At 33.1% G+C, this 23,836-nt stretch overlaps 1 protein-coding gene across 3 annotated transcripts in view; it reads left to right on the top strand.

The window, feature by feature from the left end:
* Tis11 (Tis11 zinc finger protein) overlaps positions 1 to 23,836 on the top strand; it is a 105,226-nt gene that overhangs the window by 15,127 nt on the left and 66,263 nt on the right. For 2 of the 3 annotated variants that reach the window (XM_089591236.1, XM_089591235.1), the window contains exon 1: positions 12,090 to 12,668. The exons of the other annotated variant lie outside the window; for it this stretch is intronic. In XM_089591236.1, coding sequence (XP_089447362.1) covers positions 12,492 to 12,668 — 177 coding nt within the window. In that variant the 5' untranslated portion in view covers positions 12,090 to 12,491. Of the gene's footprint in view, positions 1 to 12,089; positions 12,669 to 23,836 lie in introns of those variants that run through there. 3 annotated transcript variants of the gene reach the window in all.

Here is a 23,836-nt window from a genome sequence, read left to right as displayed (position 1 = left end):
AAAAATAAGTTCTTATGGTCCTCATGCCGTTAGCACATTCGCAATACCTTATTATTTCACAACTACCAATAGAGTAAGACGCCACAGTGCATTTCAAATTTTTGTCAAATTTTCACAAAATTTTTTATTAAAATTCAAAATTATAGGTTATACACGGATGTAGAATTTCTAACTGTAGCATAACTTGCACAGCTATTTGTTAACGCACACTCTAATATTAAAGAATTGGAAAATACTCTTTGCTTTAAAGAACATAACAAAATTTTTATCATCATCAATTTCATGAGCATTTACATCTATCTCTGACTCAGAAGCAGAGCTAATATCAGTACTGTCCTGATTTTTTTTATTAGCAGATGGAGACGACAATAACTAATAGCATCTGTTAATAAGGATTTTAGCTGTTTAGCTAATCGTTTTTTACTAATAAAGATGCATGGGTCAGAAGCTACCAAAAATCTTTTGAACACATCCTGCATTGTTTTTTGACGAAAGTTTTTTCTAGCAAAACTCAGGCAATGGAATGAATAAAGTTTATTGTAGGCCTCTTGTGTATTTTATAATATTTGACTGATAGGCAAAACTGAATCTTCAATGATTTCTGGGTCATAAATTAGTAGCTTATGCACTTAAGTTGGACTGTAATACGAATCATACTTTTCTAAAATCATTCGAACTTCACAGCATACTGTCTAAAACTGCCCCAATTAATATCATGTCCGCTTGATGTGGCTTGCAGTATGATGTAACAATGATGTATTATATCCTATTCCGTATCAATGTATCAATTGTAGTTATTTTTACAGATTGTTCATACTTTAAAAAAAAAGACGAGGCGGTATTACCACCGTTTGATGTTCCACTCCCACCTTTCAGTTCATCAACATTCAAGCCTATACTTCAAGAACAAATCATTTAACATACACGATGTTCCCGTCAACAGTAGTTTCAAACAGATTCAGATCATGTATCTGGTTTTCGACGTCATTAGTTGTCTGTTTGGTTAAGCCATCTGATTCTTTTGCACATTCAGATTTAATTGGCCGAAAAAATCTTGGGTGATGACAGCCTTAGATTTTTTCAGACTACTGTATTTTTCTACGTCGTAGAGTCTCTGTGTACCAGTAGCAATGAGATGAAAGAGGTGAAAAAAATACTTTAGTCACCAACATCGTCTTCATCGAGCTTGTGCTTATATTCACTATGTTCCGAATTACCATCACAACGCCCTTTAACTATAAAAGTTGAATTTTTTAGTTGTTTTCCAGATAAATATTTCATAACTTCTATTTGATGAAGAATATAGTACAATGCGGTCAATCGTATATTTAAATAGAAAGTGAAATTCAACCACTTTATTTTCAGTATAAAATAAACCTAAAGCTGGATAATATTGTAATTCTGCTTTCTGTATCTTTTTGGCAAGGATCCAGATCTCCACCTTAAATTCTTACATATTGCAGTCATCACATGTTTTTTAATAAAAATTTAGGTTCAACACACTGAAACAGAGACAATAATATGTTTTGCACAAAAAAGATGAACACAACATTAGTTTAACACCAACATAAATTACTCAACACATTTATAGTCTATTGTGTACGAGTACAATTAAGTTCTATACAGTGTAGAAGTACGATTTACGTAGTAAAGTTTGGATTGCACAAAAAAAAATTTGCGTCGACTTAATATTTGTGTACACAATTATTGCTAGTTGTGTAAGAGCACAAACAGGTTCCATACAAGTATTGATTCGTTCTACACAGACTTAGATTTTTTAAGATATCTAACGAAATGGTTAATATATGTTCTTTCTTCTCATTTCATGTAGAAAATACATTATGTGATTTTTTTTTACATCACTAAGGGGCTCCGTCAGTTGTGCGATTTTACAGTGGATTGAAGGACAGTGCGGTGGATAGCCGCCATTTATAGCACATGTCAGTGGCGGTCAATTTGAAATAGTAAATAACATTTCACATCCCACCACCACTCCATTCTACAATCGCGCTTTCGCTGCACTAAGCAAGTGCGTGGGGGCAGCGCAATTATAGAAAATGCCCTACAATGACTGAGGCACAGAACTGTATATCTATATACAATGGAAAATTGTGGGAGGTGCTGAAAATAGCGGAACCAATCAGTACCACGTGACCCTATCCGTCGCACTGTCCCTCGACCCACTATATATATGGTTTGAGAGTAAACCATTACTTTTTTTTTAAAAGTTTTTTCTGTGGTTTAAAGGTTCTTATAGCATACGCAGTGCTTAATTCATATATAGCACCCACCTAATTGTTGACATAAGTAAGCACTTTATTAAACCAGCTGAAGAGAGGTGATAGTAAAATAGTTTGAGAGTCGTATTTTCTACTGAATGTATGGTAAATAATGAGCATCAATAAAATGGTAATACAATAAAAACGTGTGAATTATTTACACGTGAATATTTTTTCCATTTTACATACAGTTTAAAAGAAACTTTAAAAGTACTTATTTCTCTTTCTTGTATGATAAAATTATCCTTGATTTTTTCTGCACATGAGCATTTTGCAGCTGCTGATAATTACTTTGACAAAATCCAAGTTTAATAAACAATGACAAAGCTTCATTATTAGTGAAAAATTCCAATGATTTTCTGTATTACGAAGCTTTTGTATAAAGCTGTAGAAAAACTCCCTTCAGAAATATCACACACAACTTTTCCAAAATCGGTATTACTTTCAGATTGTAATTTACTTATTGCTGAGTATAGGAGAGCTTCAGTTAATACATTCACTCGTGACTCTTCTGTTTTCCTGCATTTACTTGGTTCAGAAGAGACTGAGAAACTGAGCTCTCGCTGACCTGCAGTGGAATTTTTCATCATCATTTTTTTTTTTTTTTTTTTTAATTCTTTATCATTCCCTTCCTTTTTTTGGTTTTCTTTTTTCAGTTCAATGAATTGTCGTAACCAATCATAATTTAAAAAGAAAAAATTTTTTTTCTATTCCTTCACTTACATCCTATTTTAATCTTATTTTATGCATTTGATCTGATATTTTCTTTTTTTTATCAAGTTATAAATGATACCTTAAACTCTTACTTTCCAATAAAATTGTTTCCACTTTAGCTTAAACTCCCTTTATATCATTCTTTAAAATTTTTGTTATTTCTTTGAATAATTTCAGCCTTGTAAAGTCACATTACGTCTTATTACTGAAATGTACAAAATAAGAATAAATTTTTTGATAATCTTAAAATTATGTTGATAATTGAAACAAAAATTAATATCTAGAATAAATTTAATAAAATATCATATTTTTAGATTTAGTTTTGAGTGTCATTCTATGTATGTTACTAGATAACTCTATTCCACACTTCTTTCATTAAATGTATCAGACATCTTCTAGGATGCAAGGTTTAATGCAACTCATATCCATGCAAGCAAGAAGAAAAAATTAATATGTTGTTACTTGTACTAAAGTTTGATAAATAAAATATCAATATTTGAATTATCTGTTAAACAAATGATAGTAACATATAGAATGTATGCTTAGTGCTTAGTGCATGCGTATACACACAGGTGCGTAGAGTTGCCATGTGCAGGATCTGAACACAACTATTAACACTCACGCGCATAAACAAACCCACACACTCAAGAAGACATAAAACTTCTACAGAAAGGTACGTTCATACTATGAGTAGATCCTTTGTTTACTGTATAGGCTCTGCCTCTTCTCTGCCTTTCTCTTTTTATTTTATCCTCCTTCTTTCTAGAATTCTGTACATGTAGTTCTCACTTTCTCTTTCGATGATTTTTTTCTATTAATTTTAGTATTTTCATACTTCCTTTCTTTAACTTTTTATTAATCGTTTTATCTGTGTTATCAAATATTCAATTATTTTATACCAAAAGTTGCATAAAAACTAAAATAGCAGATGGTAGCAGCTAAATATTCTTTTATTCAGTATCTAATACTTTTCTAAGTGACCTCTCATAGGTTTTAAGGCAGCATACTATGGTATTTTATTACTATATGGTTTAAAAACTCAAATTTTACATTTAAAAAACGCGAAAAATATATCCTTAAACTTCTACTGCTAAGAATTTTTTGTTACGGTATTGAAATTTACTTAAGTTTTTACGTATTTTACTAAACTGTAGACGTAGATTTCGTTTGGTTTTGTTCGATTTTCTTTACTTCAAGAACTTTTATACATGTATAACTTTTCCTGTGTATCTATAGTAGGTATGTTCAGGGACCGAGATTGGGCGTACGCCGTCAACCCGCGCTCGCCTGCGCTCGCCCGAACTCGACCAAAGAACGAGCGTTCTTTCGTCAAGTTCGGGCGACCCCCGTTAACTATCTTAGAGCATATACATATGGAGGAAGCACGTAATGGGATAACGTGTAGGCCATTGAAGAGAGAGAAAGCAGTAGGTTTGGGGTACCCCACTTTTTAACCCTTTTCTCCTTGTTCGCTCGCGATTGGCTGTCCGTTGACTCTATGTATAGGTATAGTAGTATTTCACTCTGAGTAAGTGGCGTCTGCTCATAATGTTTACATTAAGTCGAGTCAAAAGTTTAATTATTGTAAGTATCACAGTGAATAGACAATATAAGCGTGATTTTTAATGATACTAGTCTAACATTTTTTCGAAGCCCACAAGTATAAAAGTATATTGGTTTAAAATGATGACTGCAAATAAAAGAGTTGTTCATCATTTTTTTTGACAACGAATAGCTAGACTATTTGCCCACTGCTCTCTTCTCTTTTCATCTTTGCCAGCACTAAAATATTCTACATATAAAAACATATATTTCATATGCAACTCTATTTTTCTATAAAGTATAATACTAAAACTTCTGAAGAAAGTGTACATAAGTATTTACCTGTGAAAGGTTATATTTTTAGCTGCTAAGTCGTAACTTTTGAGTTTACACGTTGGCACGCAATACGTTTTCATGTTATTTTTTTTAACCAAAACTTTTTCAAACTCACGCTTATATTAGCTATTCACTGTGATACTGACATTAATTAAACTTTTGACTCGACTGATGTAAATATCATGAGCAAACGGCACTTACTCAAGGTGAAATACTACTAAGGTAAACGTACCTATTATGGGCCATTTGACGATTGAGCCGTATTTCTTAACTATTAAAATTATTTTTATGTACTAAATAAAATAAATAAAAATACTCACATCGCAGAGGAATAAATGGAATGTAGACGTCTAATCACGCAAATAATACTTACAATTTTTATTGTTTTCAAAAAATATACATTATATGAATATAACATTATAAATAGCTTGAAGCTTGTAGATTCCATTAGCGATCTTAGATTTGTTTGTAATATTATAATTATTTTTAAAAAGTAGTGGCCCAACTTATATCCATAATTTTTGTTTGATGTACTTATTATGAGTCGGTAAAAGTAGAGTGGCCCTAATGTTTTATCACACAGTCAGTCTTCGTACGTATTATGGGCCACTAATTTTGATCATTGTTTTTATGTTTGATTTATATTTATTTAAACAATGTTTCTTGTTACAAAAATTTAGTGCTTATAAAAACAATAGTGTCTCTAAAACCATGGGTAAGTAATAATACTATTAACATCATAATGTGTTTACAAAAAGTTAACCTTAAAATTCAACAAAACAAAAAATATGTTTACAAATTTTCATACTCTTTTAGGTAAAACGAGTCATAATAAGTCAAAACCAAAGAAAAAAGTGATAAAAACAAAAACAAAAAAACAGAGTAGAAAAAATTATTCTAAAGAATCACTTTCAAACGCTTTGAAAGCGGTGCAAAATGGAACTACAGTCAGGTTGGCAGCTAAAAATTTTAGAGTTCTTCGTACAACTTTGGCCAGAAAAATATGCTTTCCTGGAAAATTTAACAGTTTAAGTGGACCACCTACTGTTTTTTCAAAGAAAGCAGAAGATGATATTGTGAATGCTATTATTTACAAAGCTGAGAGAGGAAATCCAATGTCAAAAGATGAATTGTTAGATTCTGTGCAACAGTATGTCCGAGCTTAATGTTTAGACACTCCCTTTACTAATGGCAGACCAGGACGACGTTGGATGGAAGGTTTTTTTAAAAGACACCCAGAATTGACAGTAATAACGGCACAAAATTTGATTAAGGCTCGAGCAGACATCACTGAAGAACACATGAGAGAATGATTTGCAGAGGTTAAAGTATTTTTAAAGGAAAAAAAAATTGGAAAATTTAAAACCTTCTCAAATATTTAATAGTGATTAATTAGTGTAGAGTTATATCCTAAAGCCAAACAAGTCATCACTAAAGTAGGCTCCAAAACAGTTTACAAACAAGTTGATGGTGATGAGAAGGGTAATTTTACAACTTTTTTTATGTATAATGCTGATGGTGTTCGTGCCCCTCCTATGGTGATGTATAAATATAAAGATGGTATTTCAGAAAAAGTTTTAAAAAATTGTCCTCAAGGTTGGGAATTAGGAGATTCTGATAGTGGTTGGCAAACTGCGGAAACTTTTTATGAGTATATTGTCAATATATCTTATCCTTGAGTGATTGACAGTTAAAAATGAATTTCCTGTTTTAATGTATTTAGATGGACATTCATCTCATGCAACTATCTCCTTAATCAAATTTTGTAAAGAAAACAAAATTGAGATAGTCACCTTATACCCTCACTCAACTCATATATCTCAGCCACTTGATGTCGCTTTTTTTGCTCCATTTGTAGCAACTTGGGCAAAAACTGTTAATAAATGGAAAATAAATAATAATATAAGCCGATTAAGAAAAAAACACTGTTCTAATGTGATTGCAGAAACTCTTAATAATATGAGAGACGAAGCTGCTATTGTTAAGAGTGGTTTTAAATGTACAGGACTGTATACATTTGACCCAAATGCAATTGATTACAACATATTTAGTAAAAAAAAAGAAGACAAAATTTTCTGCCAATATAAGTCCTACACAAAATAGTGGATTATTAGAATTATTTGAGAAATCACTGGATCAGAATTTATTAAATGAATTCAAAGAAGCAGAAGCAAAAAGATTTTGGAGTGGGGAAAAAAAATTTGAAGGAATGTTTGAGTATTGGATGAAATTAAAAGGAAAAGAAGTAGTAAGTTGTGAAAGTGAAAATAAAGACAATCAAGAATCAGTTTCTACACAGTCAAAAGCAGCTCCTGGTATTTTATTTTTATCTTAAAAAATTAACAACCACACAATAGTTGGAGGGGGGACAAGACAGTTTTTTAAAAGTTTTTTAAAGTTTTCAATCGTTTTTTTTATCGTTCGTTCTTCGATAAGTCCGACAATTGATCATCCTTTTGTCTACTCTCATTGTTAGCACCTACATCATTGTTTGAAATGGTAACCGCATTTGCGGGATAAGCATTCTCAAAATCTTGCGAAGTAAGTTGATCGTTTCTCATTAGGACAGCATTTCTTTCAAGTGCCAACTCTACGGAATCTGCAATAAATAATTTAACAGCTGCCTTATAATACATTTAAGCTATAAAAGTAAGGTCATCAATCAATATATCTTACCGTTTGGTGTGAAATAAATAAAGTTTCCAGCTGTTTCCAAGAAACAATCTTTAATAAAGCATGGATGATCATTAAGACAGTTTTTGTTAATATCGTATCCACATGTGCCACATTTGTATTGAATGGCCTTAATCTAAAACATTTACACATTGGTACACATGGTACTATATAATACACATTGTTGTACACGTAGTGTAGAATTGGAGATGCAGGTGCAATAATTAAATAAACTTTTCCTTATTTGAAAAACACAGAACAGCTGATAGTTAACGGAAGTTGCCCGGACTTGACGAAAGAACGCTCGTTCTTTGGTCGAGTTCGGGCGAGCGCAGGCAGCCGCGGGTTGACGGTGTACGCCCAATCTTGGCCCCCGAACATACCTAGTAATATGTTGTTTTAATGAAGGCCACGTTGTGGCTGAAAGACAAGAGGAGATTTAGGGTATAGAATGTTACCATGAACGGTTTTTACTTCTTAGAGAATCACTTCAGCCAACTCAATGATGAAAAAAGTTTATCTAGAAACTTTTTTTGTTTAAATTTTTGCCACAGAGTTGGATGGTAAGTAATTTAACAATTGTATATTTTCCAACAAACACTGTGACAGCACAATACTGATACAATGCGGTCACGCGCGTCATAATATGTTGCCACTTGGACGTCCAAGTGCATTCGCATAGCCGTCATGACGTGACGGCACGATGTGCTGGCAAGATGCATGCATTGTGCTCTACGTTTTGTGGCCATTGTGTCACCATGCGAAATGCATGCGTGCTCTTACCCAAAAGCTATATATATATATATATGCAAATAATTATTTTAATTTCATTAATAAACATAAAATACTTTTTAACTTGAGAAATAAATTATTTATTTAAAATAATTAAGCATCGTTAAAGATTAACACATACATAAGTAATACATCCAAGTTGTTAAATTAAACGAATCTGGTGTTTCTGTTTATAAATCAAATCATAATGTTTTAAGGGTCCATCTCAGGATCACTTTCAAATTCTGCAATCTCATCTGCATTTAAATCTTCGTCTTTTTCGTAAGTGACATCTTGTTCTTCATTGTCTATTGGTAGTAATATTAAAAATATATATATTAAATTTTTCAACGTTAAAAAGTAACGTTTTTATAAATGTTTAAATAACAAACTATTATAAGAATTATAGTTTATATTAATATGAATCACAACTCCTTGCTAAAAAAATCTAAGAAATAGGGAAAAATTACCATGGGATTGATAGTTATGGGATTGATTATCATCATCATCCAAACCATTCATCTCGCCATTCATCCTTGCCCTTATCCTCGGAGGAGATTGATTTGGTGATTGCTGAACAATTTCAAGTTGGCGCCGCAAACTCTCTTTTATACTTTTAAATGCCATTTTCATCACATGATTAGAAGTATCCTTCGTTGGCTCTTCAAAGTTAGCATCTTCATTCCTGGCATCTAGAAAATAATAAAAATTTGTTGGACAATCATACCAAAAAATAATAATAATACAAAAAATTATAGTATTGTACTAGTAATTATACCCTGACATGCTCTCGCAAAATGAGTCTTTGATAATTTAGTTTTGACACGTTGCCCGAACCACGTCAAATTATCCGGTAAATTTTTATTTACACTCAATCCTTCTTTAGATATTTGACAGTACAGTCATCAGGATTTAAACCTCCCAAATACTTTTAATAGTCTACCTAAAAAAAGTTTTATAAATACCAGTGTAATAATGAAAGTACCCTAAATAAAAAAATAAAAAAAATATGTACCTTTACATACATTATTATAATAAGTCTCATCATCAGCTTTATTAAATGCAGTAAGGCTATCTACAGTCTCAAAAGGTATACATGCAGGAGCTTCTCTTATTCTTCGAGTCTTACGATTAACCAAGCGTTTTAACATATCACTATTTTTTCTGCAAAACGACATATATTATGATGTAATAGGAATGATTCAAAGAAACAATCTGTACTCTGTACTCTGGCCGTTAGGGTTTGGTGCTGCGAGGCGAGTATAGAGACTTTCTGCCAATTTTCACGACGCTACTTGTGATATTACAGTATTGCAAAATCTCATAAGCGTACTTGACATTGAAAATCAGTTGTTTGATATTTTAGTTGGGCCATTTTTCGTGACCGTCGTCTGACTGTTCTGTACTCAGTAAGTAACAGGATGTTGCAGTGTTGCCAAGTTGCTTGGGGGGTCTGCTTCTCTCTCGGCGGAGGCCAGATGAGGTGTTATTAAAATTATTGTTACCCATTAATTGATATGGAAAGGCCTATAAGACTTGTACTCATTTTTTTCCTTAGGAATTTGTTTTTTACATTCAATTTTTTGGGAAAAATACTGTGAAAATTCGTGAAGTTATGCTCGAAAGTGTGCGTTTTTTTGCCTATATTATAGCTGTAGATATACTTCACTGTTAAAATCGACAATCTTTAAGACTGAATAGTTCGCAATTTAGTAAGGAAACACCTGTTGAAATTTTGCTCACGTGTAAATAACACTTTCATTTCACATACATTTCAATTTCAGCAAATTCTTACGAAAACTGCTATACCCGGAGATCGTCCTTAAAAGTTGTCAGAGTTGCTGAGAAAGTGTACCACATGACCACATGAGTACTAAAAGTACAATAAAAAAGTAAAGTCGATTATAAGAACACGCTAATTACATGAGTGTTAAAATCGCGTTTGCACTTGTTGCGTACATTTTTGCAGTAAGGTGCGAAAAATTTACACGTTGAATTTAATTTTATGTTTTTGAAAAAAGTATATAAAATTTCGCGCTACTACATACACTTTTTTTTGGGCTTAAATTCATGTGAAAAATACTATTTGCACTAGTATAAGTACATATTTTGCACGCAAGTAAACAGAAATTGACGTACTAAAATTAAAGCTAACAATTAAATTTTTTTCGCACGTAACTGCAAAAAAAAAACATTAAAGAGTTTTTGTTACAAATGATCTCTTACTCTTGTTTATCCAGAAGCAATTGCATTTGGCCAATAAAATTGCTAAAACATGAAAAATTAGTTTGATTTTATTAGCTCTTTTTTTATTTCACGTACAATTGATTTAAGAAGTTTATGTGAATTAAAGAGAATGACGTTTGAAAAGAAACTTACTTCAGTGTATTCGAAAAACCTGGAGTATTGTACATTACTACCGGTGTTCTTGTTGTGTCTATGGTTGATGATGTAGCTGCGAATATTTGTGGGTGGGTTGTTAAGGATGTCTGAATAGTTCATGCTGTTGGAAGTGTGGGTGTTTTTGTGGTGAGCGTGGTTGCTAATGTTGTTCGTAATAATTTTTGTGAATGGATTGAGGATGCTTTAAGAATAGATGTCATTGGTTGTGTGAGTGTTTCTACCGATCGTGTGGTTTCTGATGTTGTATGGAACAATTTTTTTGCATTATTAGTAGAAACTTGAATTATTGATGACACTCGAGGTAAAGTGAGCGTGGTTGTTACTATTGTGGGCGTAATTGTCTTTGTTTGTTTTAAGAAGGTTCCTGTTGTAGGTCAATTGTATGGTTGCATGCCTTGTTTTGTAGCTCCTGTAGGAGTTTGTTTTAGCAGAGTTGATGCGTTAGAGTAAGTGTTTGAGCTGGACTGTGAGGGCATATGTAGCTGCACTCCATGAGCATTCCGAATCGAGCCTTGAGTGGGAGCGACTTAATAATGTATTGTTGACCTTGCTCGTTTTATTCAAGTCTCTTAGCATATTGATTTTTGCTTGTTGAGGGGAAAGCGCTTCTGTACCTGTCTCTCTTTTTTTGGGAGGCATTACTGTAAATGAAATTCAGAGTGCATTTTTCCTTGTATTTATACATGTGTGTATATATATTTACATGCTTTATAAAAAATATAAATGTGTATAAAGTTAAATATTTTATGACACTATCATGAACGTAAGAGATCAAAGTTATTTGCGGACGAACAGATTTTTTAATTTTAATTTAATCACAATTAGTTTCTAAGTTTGTATGCAACAAAATGTATTTGATCGAAAAAGCTAAGATTTTTCCCGTTCTTTTGTTAGTGATTTTATCTTTATATACATAGCTTCTATTATTAAACATTACAAAAAAATTCTTACGAATATTTTACATGACATTTTTACAAATATTTTGGGAACATTTTTTTTCAAGAGAACCGTGAAATACGTTTTTTTTTATAAATTTAATGACTTTTTTTTTTACAAGGTAACAATATATCGTTGCCTGTAGGAAAGAACACATTAATTTGATCAAGCGATATAAAACGCACCAATTCGGCTAAGCGCTTTCAATGCACCAATTTGGTTGCGTGTTATAGCTCTTAATCGAATTAATGCTTTTTTCCTTCGGGGCAATGGTATGCATGTACCAATAATTGTTAGTTAATAATGTTTCAAAAAAAAAAAAAAAAAAAAAAAAAAACAAGTATGGATACAAAAATAAAATGTAGATTAATAAATTGAATGTACTCGATTCAAGTTTCACTTGCAATGATTTTAACAACAACAAAATGACCTTTCACAGGTTTCGGACAAACAAAATCATTTGACCAGTACGGCATTCGGAAGCATTTGGCTTACACGTCACACAGGGAAATAAAATTTATAATTGGCGACAGGCTGTTCATTTTAAACATATCAGCGATGGATGAACGCAGTGACCCATGACTAAAAAGATCACTTTTTTTATTAAAAATGCGAATAGCTAATTAACAACGTTCATTGTTGACTTGAATGATATTTTTAATAACAGCCACTCTTGAATCACGAAGAAATACAGTATTATCACTTTTATGTGTATGGATAAAAATAACGAGTTACAGTTAAGCTTTGAAAACTGGCGATAGTTTTGACCGTTTTCAGGAATAGGACCATTACGATGCTCTCCAGTTAGTTTTATTAAATTTTGATGATTTTTTCCAAATGGACTCGGCGTTGGGATTCTGCGCGCCTACTAAAAATCTGTTAAAGGTGTTGATTACGCTTACGACAGACTTAACGAAAGTACGTCATGTTATTCTCGTAAGGAAAAGCGGAATAAGAGTCAAGTGGACCGAAATTTCTGACATCTTCGATAAGATGCAGAAGACCATGAGTTATGTACGTCAACAACTTACAACCATACACTTCTTCGGCCCTCCCAACAAAGATTTTTATAGTATTTTTAGCAAACAAAAGGAGATCTTCAGAAGGATAAGGACTTACATAAATGCACATGAAACAACAAATAATGTAAATGAACAGAAGAACCGACCTATCCGGCAAAGATAGCAGGTCCACTGTACAATAGAATTTGTTGGTATTCTGTAGCTTTGAAGTCCTCATGTTTCTCAATTATAATAGATTTACGAGCAAAATCGTGAGGGCAAAATAGTTTCACCATACCTTTTCTTTCAGACAACAACTTTAAATTATCTTTCGATATTTTAACAGATTTAGCAGAAGATCCATCAACTATACTTTTTAGAATTTTTTCCATAACACCTATACAAACTAGGTGCATGTAATCAAATATTGTTTGAGAAACAAAGTTTAAAGGCAGACGGTCAAGTGCACTCTCACCCTCTTGATGATGTTCTCCATCTATTTTGTTCTTGTAATCCTCATTTGTACGTTAAGGATAATCTGTATCTCGAAAAACCATGACAGAACTTTCACGAATATATTCTCTTACTACCCAAAATTTTGAACACGGCACGCGAGAATTATGATCTAGATGTCCAAGAATAGAAGCTCGAGCTGGAGCATCTGCTATGAAACATCGAATTGCACAAGGAATTTTAATATTCTCGAATTGAATGCCTCTATTATCTAATACTGCAAGCACATCATCTTCAAAGAGTTTCATTCAATCAACGAAATTCTTAGGTTTTGTAGAACCCTTCTATATAGCAACAATTTCTGGCTTGCTACCCTCAATGTTGGCAACTCTTATTTGAATGGGCCATATTCTTACCCTCGACATTTTATCTAAAGGAGCTTCATCTGTACTAAAATCAACATGCAGAACTTCAGGAATTTTTTCTTGTGGAGTACATTTAAGAATCGATTTAACAGCTTTTTCAAATCCTAAATGAAGATATTCACCCCCAGCAATTTCTTGAATAGGTACACTAAAAGGAAGAGTATGTAAAATAATATGGGGGTCTTTGTGAAGAGCAGCTAAATACGAATGAGTTCGGAGAACTTCAACCACTGCTTTGATTTGTGTCTGATTCATATTAATAGATTAAAACGCATCACCAAGACGTTCTTCGATACTTGATAAGGTATCGTACTCTACAATTGTGTCTTGTTTAAAAGAAACAGATGCATTAGAAGAATGATTTTGCTTAAAAACACTCTTTACACTGCATGAATCAGACAAATTATCATTAAAACATGGAAGATGTTGAATCTCAACCATACAATTATCGTTTTCATAGTTGTCTACAAATTTAACCGAATTAATACTACCATAAGAATCTTCCCATGAGTATTTTAAATGATCGTTACGAGACTTTAGAATTAACCGCTGTATTTTTCTACGGTACTCAGGGCAGTATTCCTGAAAATTCTTACGGGATCGATAATGTTTCACACGATACATTGCTAATAAAAGCTTTCACGACACTTGATTACCTTAAAATTTGCTTGAAACTCCTCAGAATTCTGCAGATTGATAAGAAAATCACTACGTCCTGATTGAACTCTGCCTATCACTTTAAGGGAAAACAAGAAGTAAATAATCAAAATGGCAGTTTTATTATTAATTGTATTCATAAATTTATCATGCAAGCAAAATGACGGCATTTTGAAGTCATGGTGTGCGTCACAATCATGCGCATCGTATCTCACGGCAGACAGCATCATGAGCGCACTGTGACGGCACGGCGTGTCAGCATGCCGTGGTCTATGCATGACGATACAGGTGGCAGCACAATAAGCACACAGTGACAGCATAGTGTGGTGTGACAGAAAATCCATGGCGCACGCGGTGTTTGTTAGGTTACTTCGTACATGTCGAGACTAAACTTATAATTTAATAATATCTGCAGTTCTTTTCAGTATTTTATCTGCACGACTATATCATTATTTTTCCTTACACCTCCGCCGAAAGTTCGTTCCATCTGACCCGATTTTGAGCTAGAAAAAGCCTCATATCAGTCCTGCCATATGTGCGCAGAACGAAGTGCGCAGATATATATAGTTATATATTCAGCACCGAGAAGCAGCAGTAGTTATACAATACACATATATGTATATATATATACGGCTAACGGAGTTATAGTTTATACAACACAGAAAATTATTGGATATTTATTTACATAAATTATTGGATATATATGTATTTTTTTTTTTTGCACAATTTACATGTATATATAAATTTATTAATTTCATATGAACAGAGTACACAACACAAAATTAAAACTACTAAATTAATGTTTTTTGATCAGTTACTTTCACTTTAATGATTTATTTAGTATATAAATGTAGTAAATACATGTCATATTACAAAAATAAACTATGAAATCTTTTATTTAATCGAATTATGCTTATCACAATTATAATAGTTATTGATAATAACCTGATTTATTTTGCACTTACGGATATAAACATTAGGATTTTTAAAATGATCTTTATAGGATCCATGATTCGAATTTAAACGGATTTCTCTTCCTCTCGTTTTGCCAGCACGACCAACCTGCACAAATCCTCGGCCCAATCTGATTCCATATAATATACTACAGTCTCGGTGAGCGTACATATATAGATATACCTATACACATGTACACTCATCTACGTGCATTTAAGTGGTATTGTTCGAGTGACCGATCGATCAACAATAATGCATAATGCACTAAATCTTTGACTGGATCTTTAAACCATCATTTTTAACAAAACTAAAACCGTGGTGACGAACTTTCGGCGGAGGTGTAAGGAAAAAAAGTATACGTACCACGGCCAAAAAGTAGGGCTACATCTGACCGCGCATTACCGGCCTCGCCTTCGGCTCGGCCGATAATATAGCGCGGTCAGCAATAGCCCCACTTTCTGGCCTAGGTACGTAATATACTATAACCACTCTGCTAAATATGAAACGGATTGATGCAGCTAATATGTGTCCGTAAAAACATCTTTAAATGTAGTTTCGTCATTCAAGAATTTGGAAAAATTATCTACATCATCAGAAGTAATATAAATGAAAAATATATATATATATATATATATATACGTATTTTTTTAATATGCTCTACGTCCGGCTCCTTTTAATAAGGGCACTACTATGGGCACTTAGCACTTGGGAAAGGGACAAGGAAAGGGATGGGAGGCCTCCCATTACAGGAGGGGGGTAGGGGGAAATTAGGCAATTTTTGCTGCGAGAAGGTCGCCTAAGCCCTCCTCGAGGAGCATGGCGCGGTGAAAAAGCACATGAGAAAAATCACAGAGGTACTTGCCCGAAAAGTCGCACTGGCCGGGAATTGAACCACTGTTTCCCGCGTGCCAATCCACGACCTAGCTGACTGAGCCACCGCGTGCTCGGTTAATGAAATACATATATTTGAAATAAAAGATTTTATTTTACTCCACCTACCAGTTTTGACCACTATTTCTAAGGTGGCAGTATCACTTCAATGTATAAAGATGTGAAGCTATCACATGCTATCCTTTTTCTACAAGTATTTGCAGAAAACAAGCAGTTTTGCATTAAATTTTTACGTTAGGTAGCATATTGTTGTCTAATTTATAGTGAAGCAATGAAAATTTTGATCTTATCGCATTCAAATGGTGTAAGCAGTATGTTCTGGCCTTACAACGATGGCATAAGAATATAATATTTTTGAAGTTATACTTCTGTAGGCGCGTTCTGCACTACAGAGTAAATCATCGATTTCGGATTTGTGACTTGAAGAAAATATGTGACGGAAGTGGATTTTGCATGTTACTTTAACCTTGCCCGACCCCAACGCACCATACTTGTAAGGTCACCACCTCGAGTCATCACAAGCGCATTTCTGAAGAAAGCAAATTTTGCATATTATTTCTTTATTCCTGACAAAAAACAAAAAAAAAAATTTTCTACAAGAATCGAACTAGTGGTGATCTTCAGCACGTAAGTCAAGTACCCTACCCACTCTGCTACGAGCAATTCTGTTATACTGTGAGCTCGTACCGTACTTTAAGTGTAAATATGTATTGTCTGTAAATTAAATTGGTTTGATTATAAATTGTATGGTAACAGCAATTCTATGTATTAATTGATGTTTCTTTAATTTTTTCTATAATTGGGCATTTTTTAAATACATAATTGTTTGATTTATTTTCTCAACATTCTCATCTTTTATCACTATTAATTTATTCATACAAAATCTTAAGAATAATTTGTTACATTTTTATTGCGTCTTATTCTTTACAAATTTTTTTATTCGCAAAAAAGTGATTTTCAAGCTAAATTCACTGGCATCTAATACTATCTTATTACAGATAAAGTGGTACTACAGGATGTTAATTATTTGAGATAAGAAACAAAGGTTTATATTTCTTACTTTAGTTATTACGAGCCAACCATGTCGTTTTTAAAATACATTCCCAATAAATCTAATTACGAGATTGAAAATCGTGCAGACTGAAGTAGGTTTTTGAAGTATTAATCAAAGGGGTGGAGAAGAGAGAATTCTCCCTGTTTGTTCAGCTTCACCCCCTTTACCACGCACTCCCTCTTGCACTCAACAAACTCAACATTTTACTTACGTTTGACGTTGGCATTGTTTAAAATGAGCTACAACATACCTTAAAATTTTGTTCACTAAATTATTAAATAATAATTAATTCGTTAATATTTTTTTTTTAATACCTTTTACGTGTCTTATTTTCTTTGGGGGGGGGGGATCAGGTGGTTTGACCCTTCAAACATGCATTTATTTATTATAAAGAAACACAATATATATGGTTGAGACCGGCAATATCAGGTGCGTGAAAGAAATACAAAACGATTGCAAAATAATCTCAAAATATATTCAAATCTACATCTCGTATACAACGATATACAAAGAGTGTAGCTCAATACAATCTCTTTCTTATCTTATAAAAAACACAATGCCATCATTAAGTCTTGTTGAAACCCAATTAAATTGCAACTTAACCAAAAATTAAATATACATTTTATTTATAATACATGAAGAATAAGAAAAGGATTACAATTGTTGACGCGTCGCAGAATCAATGGGCGTGTCAGCTAGATGGCACGGAACGACGATAAAGAAAATAAAAGAAAAAAGAACTTCAATATAAGATAGCCAATTAAATCGACAAAAAAACAAGTACGTCTACGAAGCTACTACAAGAGATTTATTGCTTCAACAACAAGGAATCGTCTCAAAGACAATTCACGAACTCGTTTCATTCGCCAATCAAAACGGCCCCTTTTACTTACGAACACCACAGAGAGGAGACCAAGTAGAGGCAAAAAACTCAATCAAGATGGCCTTGCTTCTCGAGGGAATCAAAAGAAGAGCCCTCGGTTCCTAGACAACACTTAACCATCCAAATTTATTCAGTCCGCTCCAAGAGGAACTTATCCTCTGAACGCCTCTCCCGTGTTCGCTCTTCAGCCTCTGCTTGGCCTTCCCTCTCCCTTTGCCATGCCGACAAGACCGCTGCTTATTTACGAGCGTCTTCGCGCTTCCTTGCCTCGGGTCATGGTTCTACGCGACTAGTCCCTGCACTTTAGAAGCAAAAAAAAAATTTTGTTCTTATAAATGTTAAAATTGAGGCTACGTCCCTATGTTAATCACATAATTCTCATTTGTATAATTCTTTTAAAAATGATCTATAGGTACTACATATTAAAAAAATTTATTTAAGTTCTTCGAATTCTAGACTACTTAGAAAATAAAATATAATTGTGATCTCTGCATTTTATTATTACTCCCGAATTACTTTAATGTAAACTGCTTTTACGTATCTTTATTTTTCAATTTACAATAATTATTTATGTGTATACCATCATTATATTTGTAACATATTTTATTGTCAAAGTGTTAATCATCTATTTTATGAAATATAAAATTGAATAAACATTTACTAAAAACACCGATTTTCCAATATTTTTCAAGCTTTTTTTTGGATGACTATTGAGGGTGACGTATGGGGATGGTGACTAACAGAGTTTGAACTTATGAGTGAAGCAGTAAGGAGAGACTTGAGTTAATAAGAAGAATAAGAGGCAGTTTAAAATTTCAACTCGTATGTTAAGTAAAAAAATATTTTTGAAATGTTAAAATGATTAATAATAAATTTTTTGAATTATCCAACTGTATCACCAATTAACTGTAACAATATTTAATTTTAGATTAAAAGCATATAGGCTAAATAATATTTTGGCACGCAGTAGACAGTGAGCGGAAAGATAAAATCATTTATATAGATATATAGAAAGTGTGATTCGTGTTCTTTAATCTTATTTGCTGGAGCCTTGGCTCCCTGGCGTTTTCTGAGCCAAGTTTGCTAGATCATCATCCCCATACGTGACTAGTTGTAAGAATGAGTATGTCAGCGTATGTGACAGATGCGAGCGTGGGATGTTATCAGAGTAGAGTAGGTAGTGGTTTGAAAATGGTTAAAAGATTTAATAATAGCAGTTATATTCTCGTACTGGTCAGCCTAATGGCAGCATGTCGTGCCATGACTATACTGTGTACATTCCTTGTTTATGTAATATATTTTTTATAATTGTTTAATTTTGTTTTTTTATTAAATTATAGGTATATATATATATATATTTAAATCACACCCAATTAACGGACATACACTCATTCTAACGATGATTGCTCAACCTTCATACACAATATCGTTTCACAATATTTACATTCATACATAGTCTACCATAGAATTTCACAGTAGTATAACTTCTTATTTGGGTGAGTATCGTAGACTAGTCAATAAAGCAAACTCAGAAGTAATTTTATAAGAAAAAATGTAAAAATGAGTTTGACCTTCCCATTTTTTACTTTTTTATATGTTCATTTATTGTATTAACTTTCCAACAGCTGAAAAGTGGTGCATTATAGTTTAGTTGAGCAATGAAAATAAAAATAAAAATAAAAAAAAAGATTTTTTTTTGTTTTTTTGTTATATAATTTTGACCAAAAATTTTACAGCAATACTTGAACAGAATCAGTTGAAGATATTAAAAATATCTACCAAATCAGCCCCGACAAATTGAAATAGATTATTTGGCTGTTTATCAAAACGAGGAAACTGCTAAAAAATATGGTTTTTCAATGAATTATTAATTTGGAAAATAAGAACCCGAGAAGCAATTAATTTGGGGAAGTTTGACGAGATAGAACAGGATATTATCTCAGTTAAAAAAAAAAATATTTTAAGTATGTAAATAATACCTATTAGCACTTATGGAAATTCAGGAATAATAATAAAATGCAAAAATCACAATGACATTCAGTTTTCTACGTAGGGAAACATACGTAGAACTTATAAAAATTTTTCAATATTTTTTATGGGTCATTTTTTTAAAAATTATACAAATAACAATCATGTAATTAACACAGGCTCTTATGGGACCTAAACTTAATTTGGACATTTACATGGACAAAAATATTTGGAAAATGCGAAGATATTAAAAACAACCTACCTATACGTTAAATATTATTTGATGATTCAGTAAGCCAAACTGTAAGGTACGTTGAAGAGCATTTTAAACAATTCCAACGTGAAACGTAAGTCAAATATTAAGTTAGTTAGGTTTCAAGAAGTGTTAGCTTATTAAAAAAAAAGTTCCTGCATATAAATAACATCTGTTAGCACTTAATATGCTTGTATACGTGTGCTGAACTGTTGACACATTCTATAAATCATTTATATTCGATAATGTTATTCATGGCAAAAATAAAATTTAATACAGTAATATTATTTAATTGGATAAATGATTAGACTCTTATGGTACACTGTCAATAAGTTACATATTTATTAAGGTACAAAGTGTACAACGCTTCGTTATATATTTATTACTCTTTTCAAGTAAAAAGTTAGCAACGTAAAACACATTTTTTAAATTCCATAACAATAGTTTGTTAATCAATGTCCACCATATCAAAACGCATTTTGTTGTATCTTGTGTTAAAATGACACGGAAAATTTGAACGCACATTACAATTGAGTCCATTTTCATAAGATCTATAAGTTTTATATTGAAAATCTGGTTAGCAAATGACACGTCAAAAATTTTTATACTACAAAACGATTTTTGAGGTATTCTTAAATGATTTCTTTGTTTAAATGGTTAGGATAACAACATCAATAAATATAATGAATACAAAAAAGTGTATTTTTGTAAGAAAACTACTTCGCAAAAAGTCTTATTTTAATGAGCTGTATAACTTTTAAATCTAACACTATGTTGTAGAAATCAAATGTCTTGTATTGGCGAGCAAAAAACGTTTTTTTTTGCTGTTTTCGCATATATTTCGCATTACAAAGTATCTGCATCTGCATTGCACGGCAAAGTAAAATGTGTGGTACAAAAAAAGTTTCTGTAAAAATTTGAGCCGATTTGAATAAGAATTAGTTGACTTAATTAAAAAATTATAGTTGGTTTGAGATTTGTTTTACATCAAAAAAAGATGATTTAAAAATGGTTATACTTTTTGCTCTGACAAAAATAACAAGCACTCGAATACATTAGTCGTGCCTAAAAATGATTCCTAGAACGTGTAAACGGTTTAATACACGTATACAAGCGTATTAAGTCCTGACAGGTCTTATTTATATACTTGATTTATAATGTACTAGCAGCCCCCCGTCTCGGCTTCGCCCGAGACTTACTAAATAAAACACCGTAGTGTGTTGACATGTAATGTGAAAAATTTTTAGTTAGAAAATTTTTCACATATTCCCGATACATCTCAGAACAAAAATCTTCTTATTAAAAACATATTTTTTCGGAATCTATATAGTTTATTTGGTCAAATAATAAGATGTAAAAATTCAAAAAAATAATTATGCTGAAAAGTACCGTGCGTTCTTTATGCCATAAAATAATCGATGGCTATAAGAAGTTGTTGATTTACAGTTTCTTCTGTGTAATTGATGAAAAGGGCTATTTTTTAAAGCTGTTAAGATTTTAAACCCCTAAAAAATTTATGTTAAAAAAAATTTTTTTTTTCTCATATCTCACAAACTTATTACCAGAGCAACAAAGTCCTGGACCTTAAACCCTACATTTTTATTGCCACAAAAACACAAATAAATTTTCTACTCATTAAAAAATCTGAAGTAGGATGTTTAAAGATTTCAGAGATTGCTGTAAGGGTACAATGAAAAGATGATCTCTCACGTAATGGACTCTTTAATTAAGTTTTCGCTTTGACGCTGCTGTTTCAATCTCGATAAATTTTCTGCGTCAGTTTCTTGACGCCTCAAATTATATTCATTAGATACATTTGAAGTTTTCTTTCCAATATACCCTTTTGCAACTATTGGCATGCTTACGATTTTTATGACCCCTAAAGGCTATTTTCAGTCAACTTTGTTAATTTTAATACATTTGTTGGCAAGGTAGTTCGACGTCCGATGGCCCTAAAAAAGACCGGTGAGCTTCTTAAGTTAACTCTTTCTTGACTGCAGTTAACAGAAATTGTGACCTGGATACCTCAGGGTGAGCTTCTCTGGCTTACTGTTAAAGACCCAGACTGATTGGGAGAAAAATTACAAAGTCCGAAGCTTTGGGGCTAGTTGTAGTGCTCTTTCCCAACATCTCCGGGTATAACGTCGAAGACGTTGGTGTCTAAAGCACCTTTTTTATTTGCAGATTCAGTTGTTTTGGTGATCTTAGATGGGGATATTGGTTAGTGATACTTGTCCAGTGGAGGCTGTCCCGTTGGCTCAAGTTTTTTTTCCTTCATAGCTGTCATAGGTTTCTCCAACGCAGACCTTGGAGAGGATCAGTGATTCCCGGTTGAATGCTTAGAGTCGAGAGAGTAATATAGAGTCATCGGTCACCGGGTTCTCCAGCCTTGCGAAGAACTCCGCAGGTGACGTCTGCTTGTGAGTAGCTGACTTGGTTTAATAGTGCCCGTCTTTAGTTAATATAGTCTTTTAGTCGACGAATCGCTTCCGGAAATGGTAATAAAAATGTATTTGTTGGCAAGGTAGTTGACACTTAGGTGGATCCTCAAAAGAACCGATAAAATTGATGGTTATGTAGGGAACGTAAATACTTATAATGGCCCTAAAAAGCGCCAGTGGTGAAACTTCCAGGCTATTCTTTATTATTATTCCTGATGATGAAGAGCTGGCTACGGGTTGCTTGATTCTTACCCTGGGAGTCTTGATGTACGGAGACTGTGATGGAGGGAGATACGCCACTGACCAAAGAATATCTCGTCTCGGGTCGTTCCCCGGATAACCAACTGCTCATCTTTAGACGGGAACATGTGGGTAAGCGCGTTGGGGACGCGATGACCAAGAAGGTAGCCGTTGTGGCTTCCCGTGCCCCTCAAAGCTGTTTTCCCTTGCTTACATTTATAGCCACAAATTCTCTAACTACACCAGGTGGGATGGTGGGACTGCCACACAACTTTGAAGAGTTGGTGCAGATTGTGCTCTGGCTAGATATGACTTCTGGTATTGTGGCAGAGACGGCATCGGTTGGAATTAATTTTTTTTTTTTGATCGCACCGATATTTTTTTTTATCTCGTCAAGCTACCCCAAATCGATTGGTTATAGTTTACTATACGATCACAAGAAGCAGAAATAATAATGATTCTGCCAGCACGTATGATTTGAAACGCCCAAGTTCATTTCTTAAAGCATTAGCCGGTGTTCATCCCCACTACGCTGCCCTGTTGGCCGTCACAATGCGTCAATAATAGTATTTGTTTAGCAACTTACTGCACCAATAAAACGCGATAGTACATTTTCCCCCAGAAAAAATAAATATAGAACTATAATCACTGCAAATTTTAGCCCTTCATTTTGTACACCGGAGCGGCAAGAATATTTACAAAAAAATTATTTCAGCTTCTTCAGATCGTACAGCAAACTTTTTTTTTAATTGCATTTTTTATAGAGGATAAAAGGGAAAAATCTTCATAGGCTAGTCTGGTGGTAGTGTCTGATTCACCTAGTTTACCTACCGGCTAAAACTAACCTCCCCATATAGAATCTGTCCGTTTATAGGACCGTTGGCCTAGAAGACAAAAGGGGCCTCAGAAAAGAAGGAAGATGAAAGATAATGGAGAATTTTAGAGGCCAGCTTGCTCTCAAA

Source organism: Copidosoma floridanum, unplaced genomic scaffold (assembly GCF_036245765.1).
Source record: "Copidosoma floridanum isolate Cflo_tuat_1 unplaced genomic scaffold, Cflo_Japanese_pri ptg000013l, whole genome shotgun sequence".
Classification (NCBI taxonomy): domain Eukaryota; kingdom Metazoa; phylum Arthropoda; class Insecta; order Hymenoptera; family Encyrtidae; genus Copidosoma; species Copidosoma floridanum.
Note: the sequence above shows the minus strand (reverse complement) of the source record. Positions and strands in the feature narration are given on the sequence as shown.